Consider the following 24,253-nt stretch of genomic DNA (forward strand, 5'->3'; position numbering starts at 1 on the left):
TAGCACCACATATTTATAGAGTACACAAAGAAAACAGTCACATCTCACCTTTGGTGCATTTGACAGGGTCTCTTATTTGTGTTGAGGAAGTTATGTGAAATGCTTGACACAAGCTTTGTATGATACAAAAACAAAACAACAAAATTAAACAACGATTGGTAATTTGTTACAATTCAATAAGAATTGTATTTATTTATTTGTCTATCCAATATAGGGTGGCAACAATTATTTTCTCGATTAACTGAGTAGTCATTTGATCTATGAAATGTCAGAAGATGGTGAAAAATGCTGAGAAGTGTTTCCCAAAGCCTGTCTTCTTTTGTCCCCACACAAGACTAAACAATTGATGAAGACTAAAGAAACCAGAAAATATTCGAATGTGAGAAGCTGGAATCACATTCAACATTTTTCTTATTTTTTTTCTTTAAAAATGACTCAAAACGATTAATCGATTAATGAAATAGTTGCCGGTTTATTTCCTGTTGACCGACGATTAATCCACTAATTGTTGCAGCTCCTATTCATTATTCTTACTGTTCAATGTTGCATATGATTTCTTAAGCTCTTCAGTATTGTGTTGTAGCTAATATTCACATTTTCTTTGGCTATAGAAACAAAACAATGGATCAGAATTTGTTTGGAGGAGCCCCCAGGTTTCTCACCCGCCCTAAGGCGTTCTCTGTGTGTGTTGGCAAGGATGCCACACTGAGCTGCACTATCATGGGCAGCCCGACCCCATTGATCACCTGGGAAAAGGAGAAGCTGAAGTTGACATCTGGGGGCCGCTTCAAGACTGTGGAGGATGGAGATGTGTACCGCCTGACCATCTATGACTTAACCTTGGAGGATAGTGGCCAGTACATGTGCCGGGCCAAAAACAGCGTTGGGGAAGCTTATGCTGCTGTAACCCTCAAAGTGGCCCTGCCAACAGAGATGGCTCAGAAGGCCCCTGTTTTCATGCTTAAGCCTACCTCTGCACGTGTGGATTTGGGAGGCGATGTTGTTTTCCACTGTCGTGTTGCAGCTTACCCTGATGCCAACTTTGACTGGGAGAAGGATGGGCGCTACTTGGGGGAGACTAACCGCATCAAGATTGTTTCAGACAGCGACAGCAGCACCTTAAAAATCCAAAGTGTACGTAACCTGGACAGCGGCACCTACACCTGCAGGGCCCAGAACACTGTGGGTCGGTCACACGCTGCAGCAGCTCTTGTCGTAGATGCCCAGGATTCCCGCCACCTGGCTGCAGACAAGAACACCTCCCTCCTCTCTCACCTACAAAAACGCAAAGAAGAATTCAAGAAGGACATCTCTATCTATCGCACTGAAGATGGCAGCTCCTCAGTTTCTTCCTCCTCCACTGCCAACATCACAGATGGTTTTTCTCATAGTCTGGAATATGAGCTGAGGGCATCTGCGCTGGCAAAGCTGCCCAAAGGTGTGTTCACCCGTACCTGCACTGTCACTGAGGGCAAACATGCCAAACTCAGCTGCTTTGTGACAGGTCACCCCAAACCCCATATTATTTGGAGGAAGGATGGAACAAACATCAGCGAGGGCCGTAGGCATGTCATTTATGAGGATCATGCTGAGAATTTCATCCTCAAGATCCTGTACTGCAAGCAGACTGACAATGGTCTCTACACTTGCAATGCTACCAATATGGCCGGGCAGACCTACAGTGCTGTGTTGGTGACAGTCAAAGGTAAGCCTTTTTTAAAAATTTGATTCTTACAGAAACGCTACTTACAGCGATAGCAAGCCACTTTTATTGTAAAATCACATTTTAGAGAATCCTCTCCAAGTGAGCTTTCATTTAAGACACGTTCATGAATTTAATGCATCATTTGTCTGCAGTTATAACACTGTAAATGCTGACAGACTAGACCATTTTATGGCTGGCATTTACAGCATCTTCCTAATATGTACAGGGAGAGATTAAAGGATAAAGCTGACATTAAATCCCTTCAAAAAGACCAAAACCAGCGGTTTGTTAGACTGCCTCTCAATAGTTTCCAACTTCCCAAGCATTCCTGTGGCAGAGCCTTAAGCCCATTTGTTCCTGCTGAAATCATTAAAAATGGCTACAAATATATAGTGTCATTTACAGAAAAAGGCTTAGTAATTTCCTAAAACAGCTGGGCACCGTGGTCCTTAGAAAACATTACTCAAACAGGAATAAATAGTGCCTTGGTTAGGAACTATTTTCAGCTATGGATTAATACACATTTGGTGCTCCAGTGAATATTTACAGCAGCAGATGCAAGACTGACTCAAAATAAACTACATTGCCCATGTTCATTGTAATAAATGAATAGGTCACCCGGTGCAACAGTATAGATAATGTCTGTTTATTTAATCACAATAGAAATGGAGGTCTGTAGCACAGAAGAATAAGCTACATTCACAGGATAAACTCTGGCAACTGCAGTACTGGATGTGTTCACATCTCTGTACTAAAGCTTCTTTTAAACCTCTCAAAATGTGTTTGGCAATTTTCACAACAAGGTTGAATTCTGGCCCATCCTCTGAAGGAAGGTGTAGTGTTGCATCTATTTTCTGCTGGTGATGAGTAGTTCACAGTTGCTAAGATGATCACTCACTTACAGGAGCACATTGGCACCGCTGCTGGTGTAACTTCCCTTGGGTAGAAATTGGCAAAAGGATGAAATTAGTGTGTCAGTAATTGATCTTAATTAATTTTAATAGTGAAGGCTTTGGCACTGATGTAGCTGTTCATTGTAGTGAAAGACCAAGGATGCCTCTGATGTTTGCCCTGCAGTTTGTGAGTAAGTTGGATTTAAGCTGAAGCTTTGCATCAGAGAGGTCTATGAATTTTTGCCTTTCAGTGTTCATAAGTGCAATTAAATACAGTTCATCATCTACAGAACTGAATAAAAAGAGAAAAAACAGTAAATAGAAGAAAAAATGGTAACAAATACACTACAGTGATACAATTCCTTTTGATACACAAGTACAACCACATTGTACATTGGAAAAACAGCAACAAACAGCAACAAAACAGACAAAACATTGTATACAAAAAACTAAATTTAACATCTTTACATTGAATTAATGTACATCACTTTTATATACTTTTATATCGGGCCTTGGCCAAAAAAAAAAAGGTCAGACACATTACTGGACAGATAATATAGGAAACTACTTATTTTTTAAAATACTAATGAACAAAGTAAACTTTTAATGGTTGTTGGTGTTCTGTGTCAAAGCTTTTGAGTAATTTATGATCTAAGGCTATTCTGTATCTCACATACTTTGATTTCCTCTAGTGTGTGACTGTTTGTTTTTTTGTGAAACCTAATATTCTCTAAGTACAAATATTGAACTACCAAGCCATTGAACATCTCATTTGTCCTTTGGAAGGTACAATATGGGAAATATTGTAAATATTTTAATGTAAACATTACATTTAGCTATATTATGTGGATACTTTGAATGATTTTCTGAACCCAGTGGACTTCTCCCATAACTCAAAGGAGAGTTCCACATGTTTCAACACTTGGTTCCTGAAGTATCCACTGTTTAAACTGTTGGCTGAGAATTGCTGGCATTTTGAAATAGTAACTCTTGTTTACGGTGCATTATAACATGGTAAGAAAACCCACAACACACAAGTAGGGGAAATGTACAAGATGTACTGTGCAACCCCACTGAAATATGAGGTGGTTGTGGTGAGCATCTTATAACCTTTAGTCCACAGGAGTACAGGACTTTTATCTTCCCCTTCTGGCAATGAGAGTAATTACAAAAACACTGTTTACACATGTTTATTAGGGGTGAGGGAGAAAAATCGATTCTAAGATGCATCCTGATGCGGACGTGGACAATTCTGCATTGATTCACAAATGTCAAAAATCGATTTTCTAAATGTTAGTTAATGACGTGATGTTGACGTAATGAAAAGGCGAAACTCAGCTGCGAGGTCAGTGCAGCTGCAGCACCCGGACAGTCTATAGTGTGGACACGCCAGAGTTCATCCTCAAAAAAGGCAGCGGTTCCAAGCATGTTTTGATTTAATGTCTAAATAATTACCTTTGCGAGACAAACGTGAAGTAGGCGAGATATTGTGAACTTTCTACACTGTCACTCAGAGACTAACATTAGTGGAGCGAAGCAGCAAACTCCAGCAGTAACAAATGAGATTGGCTGACCAACACATACTGCAGCACAAACAACTTAAACAAAATCTGAGGTGAAGAAAACAACTCCGTGTGTTGGACAACGATGTCTTTCCCCAGAGCTAACAGTGCAGCAGAGAGGCCGCCCTCCACTGCTGGAGACATAACAACACAGTAGAGCACTCCACCTCCCTTTCATTTTGTTATTCTCATACAGGCAGGAGGCTCTAAGATGCTTTCACATTAATTAATTAATTAATAAATGCAGTTAACTTTTTTAAATGAAAAGGCTGCGGACCATTTATCTTATCTGCCAGTTATGTTTCATATTGTATTTCACTAGACTAAGGACCAGTGAATGGTTTGGTGCACAGTATACGGAGTAAGAGACTGAATATAGCCCCCCTTCCCCCCTTTTCTATTCATTCAATTGAGAATTGATTCTGAATTGAATCGGACATCAGTGGGAATTGAATCGAATTGTGAGATTCCCAAAGATTCCCACCCCTAGTGCTTATGTCATAGGCTCTGCTGTAGTCTACTCCGTCACTGCTGTTACCGCTGTGAAACAGTGGATTAATTGTTTTGAGGGTCATACAACCCCCGTGAAATGATCTGTTTCACCATCAGAATTTGATCTATTCGGTCCAATATAATTTTGGAAAGTCTAGAAGAGCCACACAATGAAATTATTTTATCCCCATCCAAGTCAGCCTAACCAGAAGTTAGCCACTTGGCCAGCGGAAGTCTCTGGTGCGCATACTCTGCCCTTACAGCGTACGCAGTATGCATTCATGCGTCCAGTGCGGGAATGTCACCACCGACACCAGATTTTAAAATTCTGTATACTGTGAAATACAGAGATTTACCTGGTGGCGACCGTCTTAATCAGCATTGTGTGAACTCGTTTGGCGAGGGCTTGAATGTAACAGACATTAATTTATATGTAAAAGTTCTGCACTGCAATAAATACAATTTTCTGTGACATTACCTATTTAGTGTCTTTAAGCACACTGTGTTTTGCATTATTTAGCTAATGAACTTTACAAATTATTAATCATTTATTTTACAACCATTTGCCAGAACATCCCACATTTTTATTTCCTTCCAGATAGCAATTGCTAAACCATGCAAACACCTCATAAAAAGGATAATATCAATTTGGAACTTTTATGCATTGAAACCATTGTTTCAGCAAATTCTCAAATATTGGCTATTGGCTTTGTCAGAATGCATAACCATGGGAAAACAGTGTATCTTTAGCCAAGTATTTAACAGATAAAATGTCCATTGTGATGGATAACCTATCTCAACGCAAGTTTTAAAGTTTCTAAGTTTCTTTATTTTAACAGTGCACTGGCTTAAACTAAAACCAAGGTCACAGTTAGAAATTGTTGTCAGTATTGTAAAATATGCTTATGGGTAATTGATAATGTATGGTCATATAACTTAAAGGTTCTTTTCTTCTTCACTGTGTCAGAGCCAAAGGTGCCATTTAGGAGGAAGCTGCAAGATGTGGAGGTTCAAGAGAAAACTTCAGCCACACTGATGTGTGAGGTGCCTCTTAGTGCCAGCCAGGCCAACTGGTTTATGGAAGAAACGCGTCTGGAACAAAGTTCTAAGTATCGTATTGAGGAAGAAGGCAGCCTGCGTCGTCTCACTATACACAATGTCACCACCAACGATGATGGTGTTTATATCTGCGAGATGAAAGAGGGCAGTCGCACTGTGGCTGAGCTCACTGTCCTAGGTATGATTGAGACTTTCTTATTTTTTCCACTTCATTTATTGTTAAATCTTATGTCTGTGTATCACAATGCTATTATCAAGTGTAATTAATGCAGCCTTATTAAATATACTGCTAGAAACAAGGACATGTTACAGTTTGAATCAACATCATATCTGTTCCCTGGAAATTTCTGTTGTCCCCTAGTGGAAGTTTTGTTAGTGTGTCTCCTACGCTACTAAATGCATTTCTTTATGTAACATCTACTTCGTCCCATATCCCAGGCAACATTACTAAGAAGCTTCCTCGGAGGACAGTAGTTCCTGTCAGTGACACTGTCATCTTCTGTGTGGAGCTGGAGCATCCCTGCCCTGATGCATACTGGACCCGCAATGGCGAGAAACTAAAGGAAGATTCCCGTATTTCCATTGCCTGCATGCTCAGACAGTACACTCTCACAATTAGAGAGTGCCAGGCAGATGACTCAGGAGAGGTGGCCTTTGTGGCTGGAGACTGCAAGACCTCCACTCGATTCTCTGTCACTGGTGAGGATAAGACCTGGGGAAATGTTATCACAAACTAATTCTGTTGTTTTGACTTACTTGCAAAACCATATGTGTGAGGCTTAGGGTCAGGACAGTTTGTATTTTGGCTTTAAGTTTTAAATTACAGATAACTATACGCAGCAGACTGAGCAATATTTCTGGTGATTCTCTTAATTGTCTTGTATTTATTGTATTGTTGTTGTCCCAACCCATATAGCACCTACATGGATTAGAGCAGCAAAATATAAAAGTCATACCTTTATACCTTTGCTTAAAAGCAACATATATAAAATATAAAAGAAATCATTACTTTGTTTTTTCAAGATAACTTGGACTGATACAATTTACATTTTGGATGTGATTGTTATTATTTTCACCTCCAAAAAAAAAAGTAGTTCAGATACAAAAACCAAAAGGCAGTGCTGCAATGAGTCAAGTAGTGAAGGAGTATAAAATGTAGAACTGAGTATTTTACTACAATCACTCAACACTCATCTGGTCATATAACAGCATGACTGTCACTCTTTCTGCTCTAGCTGCAAGGAAGCATCCTCCCGATCCCCCAGTTGATGCTGTGGTGCAGAACAAGACTGACTCATCCCTCACCATTCAGTGGTCTCCTCCTGACAGTGACCGCCCCGTGCCCATCAAGGGCTACATTGTGGAGAGGAGGAAGGTTGGCACTCAGACATGGCAGAGGTGCAATGCTGGAAAAACAGTTACCTCAACAGAGATCATTATCAACAGCTTCGCTGAGGAAGCCAGCTACCAATTCCGTATCTCTGCTATCAATGACTTTGGCCAGAGTCCCTACCTGGAAGTGCCTGGAAGCTTCTACCTTGGTAAGACTGATGTCTTCTGATATTTGTCATTCATGGCTAGATGCTGTTGTTGGATGCCACTATGCTGACTACATGGACTACTTTAAACCTTATCTCATGTGTTGTTTGTCTTTTTCCTTCAGAACCAACTGCAGAAATCAGGAAAGGCCTGACGAACAGCACTGCAGTCTTTGGAGAGGAGTTCTCTCTCTCTCTGGAGCTGTCTGCTGCCTGTTCTGGCTTTTGGTCTCTAAATGGCCGCCTCCTGCGCAGTGGAGGCGACTACCTCATCACCAGGTCCAAGAACGTACACACTCTGCTCATACGAGTCGTGACCATGGAAATGAATGGAAATGAAGTCAAGTTTGTGGGTGGAGGCTCGGAGAGCAGTTGCATCCTCTCTGTGAAGGGTATGCACTTGAACACAGCCAGTAAAACAGAAAAATGCTCTAAATCCTACTGATACAAGGCTGTTTTTTTGGACATTACCTTACCATTCAAGTGAATGGTAAGGTATGTCCAAACTTTTGACCGGTACTGTACATTTTAATTTGTTGTGAAAAGCAAAGCAGTAATGCCTTCATACCTGACATACATATTTTTTTAGTCCCTCCTGTTAGGTTCACTAATAAGTCAGATCAGCTGGAGGTGGTGACCTGCAGTGCCCAAGCCACTGCTCAGCTGACTGCTGAGGTGTCAGATTATGATGCACAGGTTTGTGATGGGAAAATACATCATTTCCAGCTTTACTTTTTCTCACATATTCTTTTAATGTACCTTTAACTTTACAAGTATGCACGATTGAAAAACCTACTGGTATTTTACACTAGTAGAAAATTCAGGTACTCTTTTAATCCAAACACTTACTTACTATTGTGTATATTTTGGTAATCCGTTCCCTGTTTGTTTCTTCAGGTGGTTTGGATGAAAAATGGGCGGGAGTTAAAAATGGGCAAGAAGTATGAATATGTGATGACTGAACGCAAGAGGATCCTGATGATACACAATGTTACAGAGGAAGATGTCGGCATCTATGAGTGTGTTTTAGCTGAAGACAGGATGTCCATGCAACTCACTCTTAAAGGTACACTCATCAAAATCACTGGCACATAGTACAGCTATACAGTTTTATTCTGTGTTCACAGCACAGAGTTGACAATCTGTCTGCCATGGACTGTTCAAACATGTGTTGAGGTTATTGGCATGTGAAGCAAAAGTTTTGTTAAATGCCACCTTTGTGTCTCGCTCATTGCAAAGATTATGTCACAAAGAGGGCTGTGCTCAATTTGTGCAACATGTGTAGCATGGGGGTTAGGGTTAGGGCCTATAGTATAGCCTCCAGCCCTCATAATGCAGACAGTGTGTGTCATACCACATGATAGACCTGCTCTGATGGCTGCTAGCATAGTGCTTATGAGCCATCAAATACAGGAAAAAAAATGTCTTCCTACACATGAGCTGCTTTGATTAAAAAAACCTACGATTTCAGATACATTCATTATCAACAAACAAAGATGCATGAATAAAAAACTAAATAACTTAAGACTCAAGACTTTTCCATCTCTTCTTTTCTAAGATGAACCTGCTAAGTTTTTGAACAAGGCCAGAGGTCCCATGGGACTGTCATCGTCCCTTAAAGGAGATCTTGAGCTGAGCTGTGAGGTTTCTCCTGCCAGCGCAACCGTTTTGTGGAGAAAAGATCAAGTGGAGATCACTGAGGACCAAAGAACTACCATGATCTCCAAAGGGACTCAAAGGAAACTCATTATCAAGAGTGCCAAGAAAAGTGACGAAGGACATTACTCCTGTGAGACAGCAGCAGACAAAGTCACATTCCAGGTCAAGATAAAAGGTAAGACTGTATGATGCATCTGCAGGACATGGAATAGCTTTGTAATTTTGTTGTCTTCTCAACACTTGACTCCACGTTGCAGACTGAATTATAGGAAACATTCTTTTTCTTTCAGAAACTCAAGCCCAAGCTGCCTTCTCCAACAAGGAGTCAGTCCAGCAGGAGGTGAAAGCTACTTTCTCCCAAAAAGCCACTCTTAGTTGCAATGTGTCTGATAGCAAGACAGAGGTAAAATGGTACAAAGACGGCAAGCTGTTGATATCCAGTAGGACGATATACTCAGAATCCAAAGGCAATACCCGTCAGCTGGTGATTGAAAAGGTGGAGAAGAAGGATGCTGGAGAGTATACCTGCGAAGCTGGAGGAGATAAGCTGGTCTTCAAGATATTCGTGTCAGGTAGAACTGAACATGTGATCAATTATATGCACACAATTACTGTCAGTGTCTATGAGCTATGAATGTTAGAGAGAGTTAATTACTACACATTTAGCTAACTTTTTACAATATTTATTTAGGATGTTGTAGAATTTTAATTCTTTCAAATAATCTGCTGATAAGTCTTGTTGAAATATTCCTGCCATGATAAATGAATAATCAAAAACTGAATAATCAAATTTGTTGCAATTTACTCAGATTGTATCACTTTAAATCTTCAATCCTGAGGTGTATGTCTTCTTTTATCAAGCTAAAGAATATACTGTCTTTATAGTTAAACTGTTTCTAATATATATAATGTAGTCTCTATTATAAATGTTTAACAGTGCCCATAATGACACTGTATAACATTTCTAATTAACTTTACCCTCAGAGCCCCAGGTTGCATTCTTCAACAAAGAATCAGTTCAGAAGGAGGTGAAAGCCACTCTTTCCCAGAAAGCCACTCTGAGCTGCGAGGTAGCTGATTCCAAGACAGAGGTGAAATGGTACAAAGATGGCAAGCTGCTGACTTCCGGCAAGACAATACATGCAGAGTCGAAGGGTAAGAGTCGCCAGCTGGTGATAGACAGTGTGGAGAAGAAAGATGCTGGAGAGTACATCTGTGAGGCTGGGACTGAGAAACTGGCCTTTAAGATACATGTGGCAGGTAAGACACCATATAATAATCACACAGCAATCATTACTTGTTGACTGTTTAGTAGAAAGCTCTGAATGAATAGCACCTGATATTTTCCCCTACATGACTCCTCCATCAGAAGCCCAGTCAGCCTTCTTCAGTAAAGAATCTGTCCAGAAGGAGGTGAAAGCTACTCTCTCCCAGAAAGCCACTCTTAGCTGTGAGGTAGCTGATTCCAAGACAGAGGTGAAATGGTACAAAGACGGAAAGCTGCTTACCACCGGCAAGGCAATACATGTAGAGTCGAAGGGCAAGAGTCGCCAGCTGGTGATAGACAGTGTGGAGAAGAAAGATGCTGGAGAGTACATCTGTGAGGCTGGGACTGAGAAACTGGCCTTTAAGATACACGTGGCAGGTAAGACACCATATAATAATCACACAGCAATCATTACTTATTGGATGTTTAGTAGTAAGCTCTGAATGAATAGCACCTGATATTTTCCCCTACATGCCTCCTCCATCAGAGGCCCAGTCAGCCTTCTTCAGTAAAGAATCTGTCCAGAAGGAGGTGAAAGCCACTCTCTCCCAGAAAGCCACTCTTAGCTGTGAGGTAGCTGATTCCAAGACAGAGGTAAAATGGTACAAAGATGGAAAGCTGCTTACCACCGGCAAGGCAATACATGTAGAGTCGAAGGGCAAGAGTCGCCAGCTGGTGATAGACAGTATGGAGAAGAAGGATGGTGGAGAGTACATCTGTGAGGCTGGGACTGAGAAACTGGTCTTCAAACTCCAGGTGGCAGGTAAGAGAAAGGGATAAACTCCAGTTACTGTTATTTCCAGGGCATAGCATATAAAACATAAATACCAGATGCATTTTAGTTGAAACCTAGTTTTGATGACTGTCTCATACAGTGTTAATTGAACTGTAATAAACATGAAAATTAAAAAAAAAGAAGTAGGCAATCAAAATTTTGAAAATAAATGTTCTTTACTCATTCTGATTGCGTAATTCTTTAAAACATGTTTTATAAACACTGAGAATGACAAATCATTTAAGTGGTCATTTTATGTTCTCTGCTAGCTTGTTTTTTAAAGAGATGAATACATTTACAATGGGAAATTGGAGAATATTTTGTGTTTCGTATTTGAGTCTGTGGCTGTGATTGTAAATGTCATTGTGAATAATGAATTTTGGTTGCATTGTTGGTCACTTCAGTTATGAGATATTTTGCATGCTTTGCTCAAAGGTGCAATGTTGATGTTGATGTTTGATTCTCATGTTATTAGGTAATAATTGAAATTACAGTATGTGACTATTTGGGGTTTTGTTGCTCTTATGTGCTACTGAGCTTCCGGCTCTGAATTTCTTGGCGTATTTGTTTGCTGAGGAAATTCTAGTGTTTTGTGGTTCTGTTGTTCGTCAGGTTGTTTTCTGTTTGGTCTTCCAGTCCGAGTAGATTTGTTGTAAATTGTTTTTTTCAGTCTGAAATGAATTGTTACTGACATCTCTGTGGTGCTTCTCCGTGGCTACCTTCAGATATACAATATGCTTTCACTTTATGTCTGCAAAGCTTGTCTCTCAATTTGACATCCTTCAATATAGTTTATGGCTCTGTGTTTTACGTCTATAAAGTTTTCTTGTGTTTGTCCAATTCATATAAAGTGGTATCTGTGCTGTGGTTTTAGTGTTCTGGCCATTATTGTATTGGTAATTGTACTGCTACTATACCTCCCCTCTACTTCTGCAGAAGTCCAGGCTAAATCTGCTTTCCTCAATAAAGAGTCTGTCCAGAAGGAAGTAAAAGCCACTCTCTCCCAGAAAACCACTCTAAGCTGTGAGGTAGTCGATAACAAGACAGAGGTAAAGTGGTACAAGGATGGCAAACTGCTGAGTCCAAGTAGAGCAGTTCAGATGGAGTCTAAGGGCAAGAGTCGTCTACTGGTGCTCAGCAGCCTGGAGAAGAAAGATGCAGGAGTGTACATGTGTGAAGTTGGAACTGATAAATTGGAATTTAAAGTACAGGTGACAGGTATGAGGACATCAAAGCAAATATTATATGTCAGAGTGCTGTGATTTGTGCAGATGTTTTAATTTGTTTGTGTTTCTGTCTGCCTGTCTGAAGATTATGGGTGAAGAAGAAAGAAAGAAAAAGAAAAACAGCAGTAGTAGAGGATTTCAGTTTTTAGTTTTGCTTAAATGCTGCTTTTGTTGGAACTGTGAACGTTTTAGTGTGTTACTAGTATCACACATATGCATATTTTCATTCTTTGTAATATTTTTAGTTGTTTAATTTATGTGTCTGCACAAAACTGTGTGCTGGGCTCAGTGGTACTGCACATTTGTCCAATTGATTTAGTCTCTGTTATGTTGTGGTTATAGTCAGTTTTCCTGGTTATATTTTGGTTTGCATCATTCTAAAGAGTAGTTTTTATTGTATTTTAATCAGTTTACAATGTTGTGACATTCTTCTTTATTATCTCTGCAGAGGTTCAACCCAAGTCAGCCTTCTCCAACAAGGACACAGTTCAGAAGGAGGTGAAAGTCACTAGCTCCGAGAAAGCCACTTTGAGCTGCGAGGTAGCTGATTCCAAGACAGAGGTGAAGTGGTACAAAGATGGCAAGCTCCTGACTTCCAGCAAGACAATACATGCAGAGTCGAAGGGTAAGAGTCGACAGCTGGTGATAGACAGTGTGGTGAAGAAGGATGCCGGAGAGTACATCTGTGAGGCTGGGACTGAGAAACTGGCTTTCAAGATACAGGTGGCAGGTAGGCGGGATAAGTGTATGCAAATATGAATTATAAATATCTGCACAACATAACTTCATGCATTGGCTTTATCAAATGTGTTTTATCTTATTTGTTTTGTAGCACTGTGTGTTAAATCCGTCTATTTTGTTGTATTGTTTTACTTTATTTATTGAGTCTGGTCATTTCTGCTGAGAGATTTTGGCTGTGTGTGTGCTTTTCCTCATCACTGATATGTTAGCATTTATTTACACTATTTTTTAAATTTGCACTACAGAAGCTCCGGCTGGCTTCTCTAACAAGGAGTCAGTCCAGAAGGAGGTGAAAGCTACTCTCTCCAAGAAAGCCACTCTGAGCTGTGAGGTTTCTGATTCCAAGGCTGAGGTAAAGTGGTACAAGGATGGCAAGCTGCTGACCTCCAGCAAAACGGTCCACATGGAGACAAAGGGCAGGAGTCGTGAGCTGGTGATAGAAAAAATGGAGAGAAAAGATGCTGGAGAATACACATGTGAGGCTGGAACAGAAAAGCTGGTATTTAAGCTGCAGACGGCAGGTAAGATATACTTAAAACATAAATCGTTTTTTCCTAACATTGATTATTCTCTGCACAAAGCACAAAAATATGTTCTTGCTTCTCTGTAGAAGTAGCTGCCATGTTCCAGAAGAAGTCTGTCCAGGACACCTGTATTGTTCAAGCAAGTGAAAACATTGTATTGACCACTGAGCTGACCACAGAGAGTGCTAGTGTGAGGTGGTTTAGAGATGGTGTGGCGCTCAAGGAGAGCAGCAAGTATGAAATGAAAAAAGATGGCCTTTCTCGTACTCTGATAGTAAAATCCGCTGAATCCAAAGACAGTGGAACATACTCTTGTCAAACTGCTGAAGACAAACTAGAGTTCAAAGTCCAGGTTAAAGGTAAGTCAGCTTTCTTAGAAATGTCTTAAAAATTCTGAGAACTGCTTCATAGACCTCTGCAGATGCCAGATTTTGTTTTGATATCTAACTCCCATATTTTTATCGCAGAGTTATCTTTGAAGTTTGTTGTTCCTTTGAAACCTGCTACGGTGGAGTTGGGAAGTAACCTAAGCCTGACGTGTGAATTAAACCAAGCCTCAGGGGATGTTGTCTGGCATCATGGTGGTTCTGAGATTAAACCTGGTGGCAGGTACTGCATCAAGACAGATGGTGCAAGGCGGGTTCTCACTGTGACTGGCATGACTAAGGAAGATGAAGGAGAATACAGCTGTGAATGTAAAAATGACAAGACTTCTGCTAAAGTCTCTGCAAAAGGTAAGTAACTGTTAAATCAGTAAACAGTTGCTGGGTGAAAACTTTTATTTCATCCATATTTTATTTCATATCAGTCTGCTTTATTTGATGTGACTCATTCCTTTCAGCACCCAGATTAGTGAGGATCACTGCCAAACTGAACAATGTGGCTGCAATGGAGGGAAAAGAGGCCATTTTCAAGTGCGCTGTCACCCCAGCGGATGTCAATATTAAATGGTTCCACAACAACATACCCATCACTACTGGGCCTAAGTATAAGATTGAGCATGGTGGTGACAGGCACTCAGTCACCATCATCTCTGTCACCGAAAAAGATGCTGGAGAGATTAGCATTGATGCAGAAGGCAAAAGCTGCAAAGCTACCCTGCAAGTGCAACGTAAGAATATGCATTTATTGTGACAATATCTGTTTTTTATGAACAAGTATTGTAATATCCTTATTCTCCTCAACATTCTGACATCCCTATCAGATGAGCCTGTGACATTTAAGAAAAAGCTGGAGAACCTGACAGTGGATGAGCAGAGTGAAGTGAAGCTGGAGGTGGAGCTCAGTAAGGCATCAGATGAAGTCAGGTGGATGAAGAACAGTGTAGTGCTGCAGCCTGCAGGAAACATGGAGATTCGGGTAGACGGAGCCAAGCAGGCTTTGGTCTTCAAGAGTGTGACTTATGCTGACCGTGGCATCTACTCCTGTGAAACTCTGGATGACAAGACCCAGGCCAAGCTCAGTGTGGAGAGTAAGATTTTTTTAAGATAAAATATATAGTATTTAAGGACATTCCTTAACCCTAAAAAGGAGGTCATCATTTTCCAGTAATGTGTAGTTGAATGTAAATTTTGAGTTAAAAGCTAAGAAACCTTGCATGTTAACACTCAAACATTTCCTCTTCCCTTTAGTGAAGAAAATCTTGGTAATAAAAGGCCTAACAGAAACCAAGGCACATGAGACAGAGACAATAACTCTTGAGGTAGAACTCAGCCAGGCTGATGTTGAAGGCTTCTGGACCAGGGATGGGGCCAAGATTAAGTCAGGGCCCAACTGCCGCATCACAGCTCTGGATAAAAAGCACGCCCTTACGTTGTCCAATCTGAAGAGAGAAGATGCAGGGACTTTTGCCTTCCAAGCAGATGGCGTTCATACTTCTGGCAAACTGATTGTCACAGGTAATGGCTGCTTCCTGTTAGTCATTTAGTTGCATAATTAGTAGCAAGTCTGCATAGTCACTTTTTAACCACCTCCTGTTGATTCTACAGAACCTCCTGCTATGATTTCCAAGCCCATAATGGATATCAGTGTTCCTGAGAAGGAGAAGGTTACTTTTGAATGTGAAGTGTCCAGAACAAATGCAGACGTTAAATGGTTCAAGGTGAGAAGCCATAATTGCTGTCTGAATTACTGTCTGCAGAGTAAAATAATGAGATTTTTACTGTACAGTTTTAGTGACCAAAATAAGTCATGAAAGAGAATACAAGACATATGTAACATTTTGAAAAATAATTCATCTGCAGGATGATGTGGAACTGAAACCGGGGAAGAACTTTGGCATCCATTCCTTGGGCCGAAAACGTACTTTGGTCCTCAACAAATGCACCCCTGAAGATGCAGGCACTTACATCTGTCGCACTACTGATGATAACACCTCTGCCAAGCTCACTGTTCATGGTAATTATTAAGCATGTCACATCATTCAGGTACCATTAACAGGGTTTTCCCTACCTGTTTAACTCAAAGGTGGGCAGCCTTTGTATTACTGGCTGCCACCTTTGTTGAAAATTCCAACATGTGATGTTGACAAAATGACAAAGGCGGAACTCAACTGCGAGGGCAGTGCAGCACCTGGACAGTCAACAGGGTGCACACACTAGAGTTATCTTGTTGTTCATCTTCATCAGAAAATGCTTGCAACCGCTGCAATTTTTGATGTAATGACTAGATAATTACCTTTGCAAGACGAACATGAAGTATATTGTTAACTTTCTACGCCGTCACTCAGAGAATAAGGTTAGCACAGCAGCGATCAGCAGTAACAAACGAGACTGGCTGACCAACACGCACTGCAACATTAAACAGCTTACACCAACTCTGAGGTGACAAAAATAACTCAGTGCTCAGTCTGTTTCACCTCAAAAACCCTGCGCCTGCTTAGCATCTTGTACAAAGATGTAGAGATCGTAGGAAACTCTAAGAAGCTTTCAAATTAATTAATTAATTAATGCAGTTAACTTTTTAAAATAAAAAGGCTGCGGACCATTTATCTTATCTGCCAGTTATGTTTCATATTGTATTTCATTGGACTAAGGACACCAGTCAATGGTTTGGCACACAGTATACTGGAGCAAGAGACTGAAGATAGAGCCCCCTTTTCTATTCATTCAATCGAGAATCGGTTTTGAATAGACAATCACCCAGGGAAAACCTTGATTAATCAGTGTTTATTTATTACTTTTACAATTTCCAGCATTTTACAATCAGCACTGACATTGTATTAGTCAACATATCACAAAAGGTTCTCTAAAAATATTTTCCCTACTGCAGCCAGAGATATTAAGATTGTTAAGAAGCTGGTGGATGTGGAGGTGATGGAGAAGGAGAATGCTGCATTTGTCTGTGAAATCTCACATGATGAAGTGGACTGCCAGTGGTATAAAGGAAATACTAAACTCAAAGTCAGTGACAACATCAAGATGAGACAAGAAGGTAAAGGCTCAAGAAATAGAAAAAAAGTGATTCCACTATCTGTACATTCATGCAATGTCACAGGAATTATCTGAATAATTAAACATCACTTATGACAAATGATAATGACATTTTGTTACTATAAACTGTCTGCTCCTTAACACAGGCAGAACCTATGTGCTGCTGTTTAAGTCTGTTTCCCCAGAAGATATGGGTGAGATTAAATTTACAGCTGAGAAGGCCTCTTCAACTGCACAACTTAAAGTGAAAGGTAAAAATATCTAACTCAATGTTGAAATTGCATAACAGTATATATTGTATATTGTTGCATGGATTAACTAATTTACTAATATGTGACAATGTTTAAGTGGTGATTGCAAATGGATTAATTCTATTCATTATGACAAAATCTGTCAGGAAGTTGCAAATAATTGAATGTTTATGCACATAAAACCTCACTTTCTTTAAGATTTAAACAGTCACTACTTCAACAGATTATTAGGTTATAAAGTGGCAGATTATATATCATTTTGTTCAAATAATAATACTCACCTAGTAAACCAAATGTAAAAGGCCAGACTAAATTTAGATAAAAGAAAGAGTTAATGCCATGCAAAATTCTGACAACAGTCAGTCAGGTGATGTAGAAAATCCAGTTGCAACTTGCTTGTACATTGTTATGCCTCATTGAGACCTGATGGCAAAGGGAACACAACTCTTTTGGGGTTTTACAAGAAAAAGGTTTAGGATTATTTTTCAGGAGTTTTGTCATATCTTTCCTTCTTGATTGAACAAAGGTAAGCCTCTGTGGTCTATAGAGAAGACATTAGTCCAGTGCTTTTAGACAGTTTGGGTTCAGTTGATGATTGTAAGTCTTCTAGAAGTATGAGGTCTATGAAAAAAATCTAAATTATGTTAGAAGCACAGATTCTGTGACAGCTTAAATCAGTTGACCATAAGTTGCTCTAAGTGTCATGAACATGCATTTTCCTTGTGTCTATTTCAGTGGCTGGCTGATTGCAATCAAACAGCAACTGACATACAAACAAAAATGATTGGCACACAGCCATTCCTATTTAATGTAGTGTGTCAAGTTACTTGCTATCTGCTTAAGCTTATGCAAAAAAATGTTGGAAATGACATGATGTGCCATTTTAGCCCCATTTGCTTTGGCTGTCACATAATTTAATTATGGAAGTTGCTTGTCATATATTGCACTTGGGTAAAGGCTTCGGCAAGGCCTTGGCATTGGTTGCCTTTAATGTTCCTTTGTGGCATACATGATAGTTTTCATTGATTTGATGTTATTATTGCTGTAGAGCTGCCTGTCAAGTTTGTGAAGAAACTCAGGGATAAGATAGCGATGTATAAGCATCGTGGTCATCTTGAATGCCAAGTGTCACGTGCTAGCGCAAAGGTGAAGTGGTACAAGAACAAGATGGAGCTCGAACCCAGCAAGAAGTATGAGATCAAAAGTGAAGATGTGTACCGAAAACTCACCATCAATGATGTGGACACTGGGGACGAAGACACGTACACCTGTGACGCCATTGATGACAAGACATCCTGTAAACTGCTTGTGGAAGGTAACACAATGGAGGATGACAAACGTTGATTGTGAACTTAGTGTCAGGTTTATCAATTGTAGGGCATTAATGTATATGACTTTATAAATACATATACATACTCAAAGTATTTACACAAAACAAGCCATCAATCTCCTAGTCAATGAGGTATTTGTATATGTATATATCTGTCTGTCTGTCTAGTACTATCCTAAGTATACGTATGATACTAATGGCAAAATGGGAACATAATGTTGATGCATTTCTCAGCCATTTTGTAACATGCCTTACCTAGTAGATGAATTAACATAAAAATCGTAAATTCAAATTATTCATACAAGAAAGGAATTAACAAAACTATATTACCACAGATAGTTGAGTAACCCACACAGATGTTTTCAGTTAATCTGATTGATCTGAACTTTGCTTAGGCTGAAGTTATTACCATAGAAGACATTTTGACGTGTCACAGTAGGAAAAGTACAGGTGTAAATAATAACATTAATGGCAAGTGCAACAAAACATACACAGTGAGATGTCAGTTAGACACAACCTGTGTACTGTATGTTCAGTCAGCCAAAATTTATGGAAAACATCTTTGTAACATGGGTGTATAGAGGTTTTAAAATAGGACGAAAAAATAATTGTAGAAGTTTCACATTGATCATTACCGTGTGATGTGCTCTGCATGTATAGTAATTGTGTTACACTGTCAAGTGTAAGTCAATATAGTTTCTAACATGTAAACTTTAATAATGGATTATCAGATTGATTACAGATGTTGCTAATGTAATATTCATTGATGTTGTTGATAGTGATAGTATCTAGGGCTGGGCAATTAATCAAATTTTATTTTCAATTATGATTTTATCTTCCAATGTTTATGAAAACAAGATAATAGAGATCAAATGATTAGTGTGCCACATTCCGTTTTGCAATGATGCTCTATTTTTGTCTTGTGTTATAAATCCAGTGCACTCCGTTCCTTTACAGTGGTGCATGTTCGCCCCTCCCTAAAAGCCCAAACTCACTCTCAGCCAGGCATGTTTAGTTCAGCTCACTGCAGTCATGTGAGCCATTGTTTGCGAAAACCCGGTCAAGTTAGCTGCCGAGTTTGATTCCCTGCCGAATTTGATGCAGGTCTGTCCATGCTGTTTTGGTACCAGTGCTTGGCCAGCGGCCAAAAAGGATTAGAGTTGCATTTCAGCAATCCTTTCTCACATTTTGTATACCATTATATAAAATGACATTATAATACACATCATATATTAAACAAGTCTTTATAGTTATTATTATTATTATTATTATTATTATTATTATTATTATTATTATTATTATTATTATTATAAGGCATTATGTTTTTTTTTAAAGTTCAATAAATGCATGATGTTTCCAAAGTCAGTGAGTAATCATGTTAAATAATCATGATCTCAATATTGACCAAAATAATCATGATAATGATTTTTGCCATAATTGAGCAGCCCTAATAGTATCCCCAGTTAATTAATAGTAAGCTCTGGGGATTTAGGTGGTGTTTCTAGGTCCAAAATCAGGGACTGTAATGTGTCCTTAAATTACTATGAAAGTAATCATATATGAGTTATCCTTCTTATGATATTTAGGTACTGTTAAAGGACCACACTGATTGGTATGCATAGCATTTTTGCCCATGAACCCATTAAAGGATACTGTTTTTTTTTGTTGTTGTTGTTGTTTGTTTGTTTGTTTTCTATCATCTGAAATGAAGATTTTTACTCATTAAAAAAGACAGAACCACCAGTATGGTCCTTTAGTATAAAGCAACATTACATTTATTATGTTGTTATTATATTTTATCATATTAATGACTTCTAACCAAACCATTCTTGTTTCATGATGCCTACAGAGCAGTCCATAAGCATTGTGCGGGAGCTTAGTTCAGTAGAAGTGACAGAACCCTTTGCAGCTGTCTTCGAAGTTGAAATCAGTGTGGACCTGGTGAAACCTCCTACTTGGACTCTGGATGGAGTTGCTGTGCAGGAGGGCGCTGATGTTGAGATGGAGAAAGAGGGAACAATGCACCGTCTCACTTTCAAAAAGACCAAAGCATCCATGACAGGACCTGTGCAGTTTACAGCTGGAAAGAGCAAGTCTTTAGCCCAGCTCACAGTCAAAGGTAAAAGTGTCTAATCTGATGTATATGACACAGTTGGCCACAATAACTTGTGTACTACTGTAAATATATCCAGCATAATTAATTTGATTCTAATTTCATACTGTTCCTCACATTTAGAGCGTCCACTTGAGATTGCAGAGCCCATCAAAGACGTGAAGGCGAAGGAGAAAAGCTCAGCCATACTCACCTGCAAATTTTCTGCATTGCCCAAAGAGATTCATTGGTTCAAAGGTCAGGTACCTTTGACAGCATCAGACAAGTATAACATGAAGAAAGACACTACAAGGGCTCAACTTACCATTCAAAGGTTGACTGAGGAAGACACTGGAGAGTACCGCTGTCAGTCCGGACCTGCTGAGACCAAAGGCAACCTTACTGTTGAAGGTACAGTTTGCACCTTTGAAATACAACCATTACATAAAACATCTGTTAAAGAGTGACACTTGAATATAGTGGGCCTTAAAACTAAGACCGCATCTTGTTTCTTCTGTGTAGTGCGTGAAATGAAGATCACCAAGCACTTGGCTGACACAGAGGTTGATGAAGACAGCGATGCAATGTTTACATGTGAGATTAACTATGAAGATGAAGAGGTACAATGGCTTCTGAATGACAAGGTGCTCTGCACTAATGAAGTCAATACCATAACCCATGAGGGAAAAGTTCACAAGCTCTCGCTTAAGAACTTGGCACCTCAGGACGGGGGAACTATCACCTTTCAAGTCCGCAAATTGAAAGAGTCTGTCACACTGAAAGTTAAAGGTAAGAACTCAAGTTGACAAGGACAAAAAAAGGTTTCTCTCTTAACCTGATAAAGGACCAAGTTTCTCATTCACGTGATATTTCAGAAATCGGTTTACAAAAGCCAGTAATAATCAGATTATTTAAGGGAATATAAATGGTATGTTGGGCTTATTCCAGTCAATCCAAAAGTTGAGAACATAATATATCCTCCAGTCATTCTTTACTTTCTCAATTACCCTCCAGAGAAGCGTGCTGTGTTCCTCAAGTCTCTAGACGATGTCGTTGGAGAGGAGAAAGGCATGATAACTCTGGCATGTGAGGCCTCCAAGCCTAGGGTTTCTCCCACATGGAAGAAAGATGGTAAAGTTTTGAAGGCTGGACCAAAGTATGAGCTCCTTCACACAGGCAAGTCTTTGGGATTGATCATCAAGGACGTCATCAAAGAAGATGCTGGAGAGTATAGTTGTGATCTTGGAACTGAAGTTTCTAAGTCAAAGGTCACTGTAAGAGGTAGGTTTTGTTACCACAACGTATATATATATATATATACAGTGTTATCTGAGATATATAGCAGCTGAATAATACACCTCTCCTCTCTGTCCTAGAAATTGGCATTGGAATTACCAAATGGCTGAAGTCAGCTGAGGTGAATGAGGGAGAGACATGTAGCTTTGAGTGCATCTTATCTCGTGAGAGCACAGATGAGTGCTCCTGGACTCTTAATGGCCAAACAATTAAAAATGAAGGCCGCTTCAAGGTCTCTAGTAAAGGACGCAAGTACATGCTGACCATTAAGGATGTCACCCCTGCTGATACTGGAGAGGTGGTCTTCAACATTAAAGACCTGAGCTCTAAAACAACATTAACAGTAGAAGGTAAGTTATCTTACAAAATTATGAATGGATTGACATGTTAAAATAATGAGAGTGAACCGTGACAAATGTCAAACATGTTATGGTCCCTTGTTACAGGAAAAGCTTCATCTGTGTCAAAGGAACTACAGAATGTTAGTGCTGTTCAAGGAGAAGAAGCTGTATTTACTTGTGAAGTGACACACGCTACTTCGACTGTAAGGTGGACCAAGGAAAGCAAAGTTATCAAGAAGAGCCAGAAGTATGACATCAGCCAAGAGGATAAGGTCATGAAGTTGATCATCCATAATGTCTCTGCTCAAGACTCTGGAGAGTACAGTTGTGAAGTTGTTGGAGGTGCAACCACCAAGGCCAAGCTGGAGATCAAGGGTAAGACAGAAATAATTTATTTAGGGATTACAGTAAAAAAGCTAATCAATATCTGTACCAAATACAGAATAATTTAAAGGATAATCAAATTTTCTGAAACCTTATATTTATCCTACAATCTTGTATGGTGCCTAAAATCTTAAAAAGGATTCTTTATTTTTTACAGAGCCAATCCATAACTTCACTAAAGAACTAAAGGACAGCCAAGCAGATGAGAAGAGCTCTGTGACCTTGCAATGTGAGACTGCACAAACCCCATCCAGAGTGATATGGCTTAAAGGTCACACAGAGCTCAAGGCTGGAGGTCATTATGAGATGTCCCAGAAGGAGGGTGTCTTAACTCTCACCATCAAACACCTGGAGGAAAAAGATACGGATATCTACACTTGTGACGTGGGCACTGCCAAGACCATGGCAAAGGTGACAGTCAAAGGTAAGAACATAAGTATGTACTGTATGTGTATACGTTTGTATAAGTTTTTGAATAGTGTATGAAGAGGTAATTGAATATTAAATGTCTAGTATGTCTTACCTTTCATCCTGTTGAATAGAAGAAGAACCTTCAATATCTGATATCTGGAATGAAATATTCTGAAGGATTAATCTGAGATAATTCCACTTTTAATGTGTTTAGCAACATACATTGTAGGTCTCTCAGATTGTAACCCTAAACACCTGAATTTCTACTGTATAGCCCCATTTCCTTCATGAAGTATTTTAATATAGGTACTGTATGTATTTATGTTTTTTTGCACCTCTTTGAATTGGTCGTGCCATATGTAGTGAGTTCCATGCTGACTTGGCTCATAGTATGATTTGGTTTTGCTTTAAAGGCCAGTCAGTGGTGATACTGGAAACACTGCAGGATATTAATTGCTTTGAGGGAGAATCTGCTACATTTGTTTGTCGTGTCAGTCCCACTGATCTGCCTCATGTACAGTGGTGCTTAGATCACACCCCTCTGCAGTCAAGCCCCCTCAATGACATTCAGGTTCTAGAGGGGGGTTTCCACTCTCTTACCGTAAGAGAGCTGACTCCCAGGGACTCAGGCACCATTTCTGTTGTTGCTGGAGACCAGAAAGTATACGCGTCCCTTATTGTCAAAGGTAACTGACACCGCCCTCAGTCCCTTACAGATCTACTTACAATGTAGATTTGTCAAAAATACCATGAATTAGGTTGACTAGTTATTAGATCTGCTGTATTTTCTCATAGAAATGTGTTCTCAGTGTTGCATTGTGAATATATTACTGAACAATCTGCATAGCTCTTTTGTTCTATGATTTGTTCTATCCTCTTTGTCTTGGGATTTGTATGACTGAGATATTGTTTGCAGATTCACAAATTGTGAATGACATCCATCAGCATGTGCAAATGTTTCATTGTGACCTGTTCCCAAATGTAATGTCTTGTTATGCAAGGGCTGCTCATTTCATGAATGAAAATTTCCTGTGTTGATAATCCTTTGTGCATTTCAAAAAGGATTTCATTCTTTAGAACTGTAATGAGAGGTTTGTTTTTCCGTATAGAATAAATGCACTGTAGCTTAAAGGCCCATTATGCTCATTTGCAGCTCTTTTATTTTAATTCTGGGACTCCACTATAGTAGTGTTGCATGATTTACAGTTCAAAAAACTCCTTATTTATCTTACACTGGCCCGTCATGCAGCCCCTTAGTTCAGCTCGGAAGCTTGCC

At 39.5% G+C, this 24,253-nt stretch overlaps 1 protein-coding gene across 27 annotated transcripts in view; it reads left to right on the plus strand.

The window, feature by feature from the left end:
• Positions 1–24,253, plus strand: part of obscnb (obscurin, cytoskeletal calmodulin and titin-interacting RhoGEF b) — a 69,929-nt gene that overhangs the window by 1,013 nt on the left and 44,663 nt on the right. For 26 of the 27 annotated variants that reach the window (XM_044368212.1, XM_044368203.1, XM_044368205.1 and 23 more), the window contains exons 2-33: positions 612–1,705; positions 5,620–5,889; positions 6,150–6,410; positions 6,947–7,252; positions 7,375–7,641; positions 7,839–7,945; positions 8,147–8,315; positions 8,808–9,083; positions 9,199–9,480; positions 9,893–10,168; positions 10,278–10,553; positions 10,663–10,938; positions 11,887–12,168; positions 12,625–12,906; positions 13,163–13,438; positions 13,528–13,800; positions 13,909–14,175; positions 14,283–14,552; positions 14,646–14,912; positions 15,073–15,339; positions 15,430–15,542; positions 15,685–15,838; positions 16,712–16,873; positions 17,019–17,123; positions 18,172–18,438; positions 20,303–20,572; positions 20,690–20,956; positions 21,068–21,334; positions 21,560–21,826; positions 21,922–22,191; positions 22,288–22,557; positions 22,724–22,990. In XM_044368212.1, coding sequence (XP_044224147.1) covers positions 622–1,705; positions 5,620–5,889; positions 6,150–6,410; positions 6,947–7,252; positions 7,375–7,641; positions 7,839–7,945; positions 8,147–8,315; positions 8,808–9,083; positions 9,199–9,480; positions 9,893–10,168; positions 10,278–10,553; positions 10,663–10,938; positions 11,887–12,168; positions 12,625–12,906; positions 13,163–13,438; positions 13,528–13,800; positions 13,909–14,175; positions 14,283–14,552; positions 14,646–14,912; positions 15,073–15,339; positions 15,430–15,542; positions 15,685–15,838; positions 16,712–16,873; positions 17,019–17,123; positions 18,172–18,438; positions 20,303–20,572; positions 20,690–20,956; positions 21,068–21,334; positions 21,560–21,826; positions 21,922–22,191; positions 22,288–22,557; positions 22,724–22,990 — 8,713 coding nt within the window. In that variant the 5' untranslated portion in view covers positions 612–621. The remainder of the gene's footprint in view (positions 1–611; positions 1,706–5,619; positions 5,890–6,149; positions 6,411–6,946; positions 7,253–7,374; positions 7,642–7,838; positions 7,946–8,146; positions 8,316–8,807; positions 9,084–9,198; positions 9,481–9,892; positions 10,169–10,277; positions 10,554–10,662; positions 10,939–11,886; positions 12,169–12,624; positions 12,907–13,162; positions 13,439–13,527; positions 13,801–13,908; positions 14,176–14,282; positions 14,553–14,645; positions 14,913–15,072; positions 15,340–15,429; positions 15,543–15,684; positions 15,839–16,711; positions 16,874–17,018; positions 17,124–18,171; positions 18,439–20,302; positions 20,573–20,689; positions 20,957–21,067; positions 21,335–21,559; positions 21,827–21,921; positions 22,192–22,287; positions 22,558–22,723; positions 22,991–24,253) is intronic. The other variant, XM_044368213.1, reaches the window with a different exon arrangement.

The sequence above is a fragment of the Thunnus albacares genome, chromosome 12, assembly GCF_914725855.1.
Source record: "Thunnus albacares chromosome 12, fThuAlb1.1, whole genome shotgun sequence".
Taxonomy (NCBI): Eukaryota; Metazoa; Chordata; class Actinopteri; order Scombriformes; family Scombridae; genus Thunnus; species Thunnus albacares.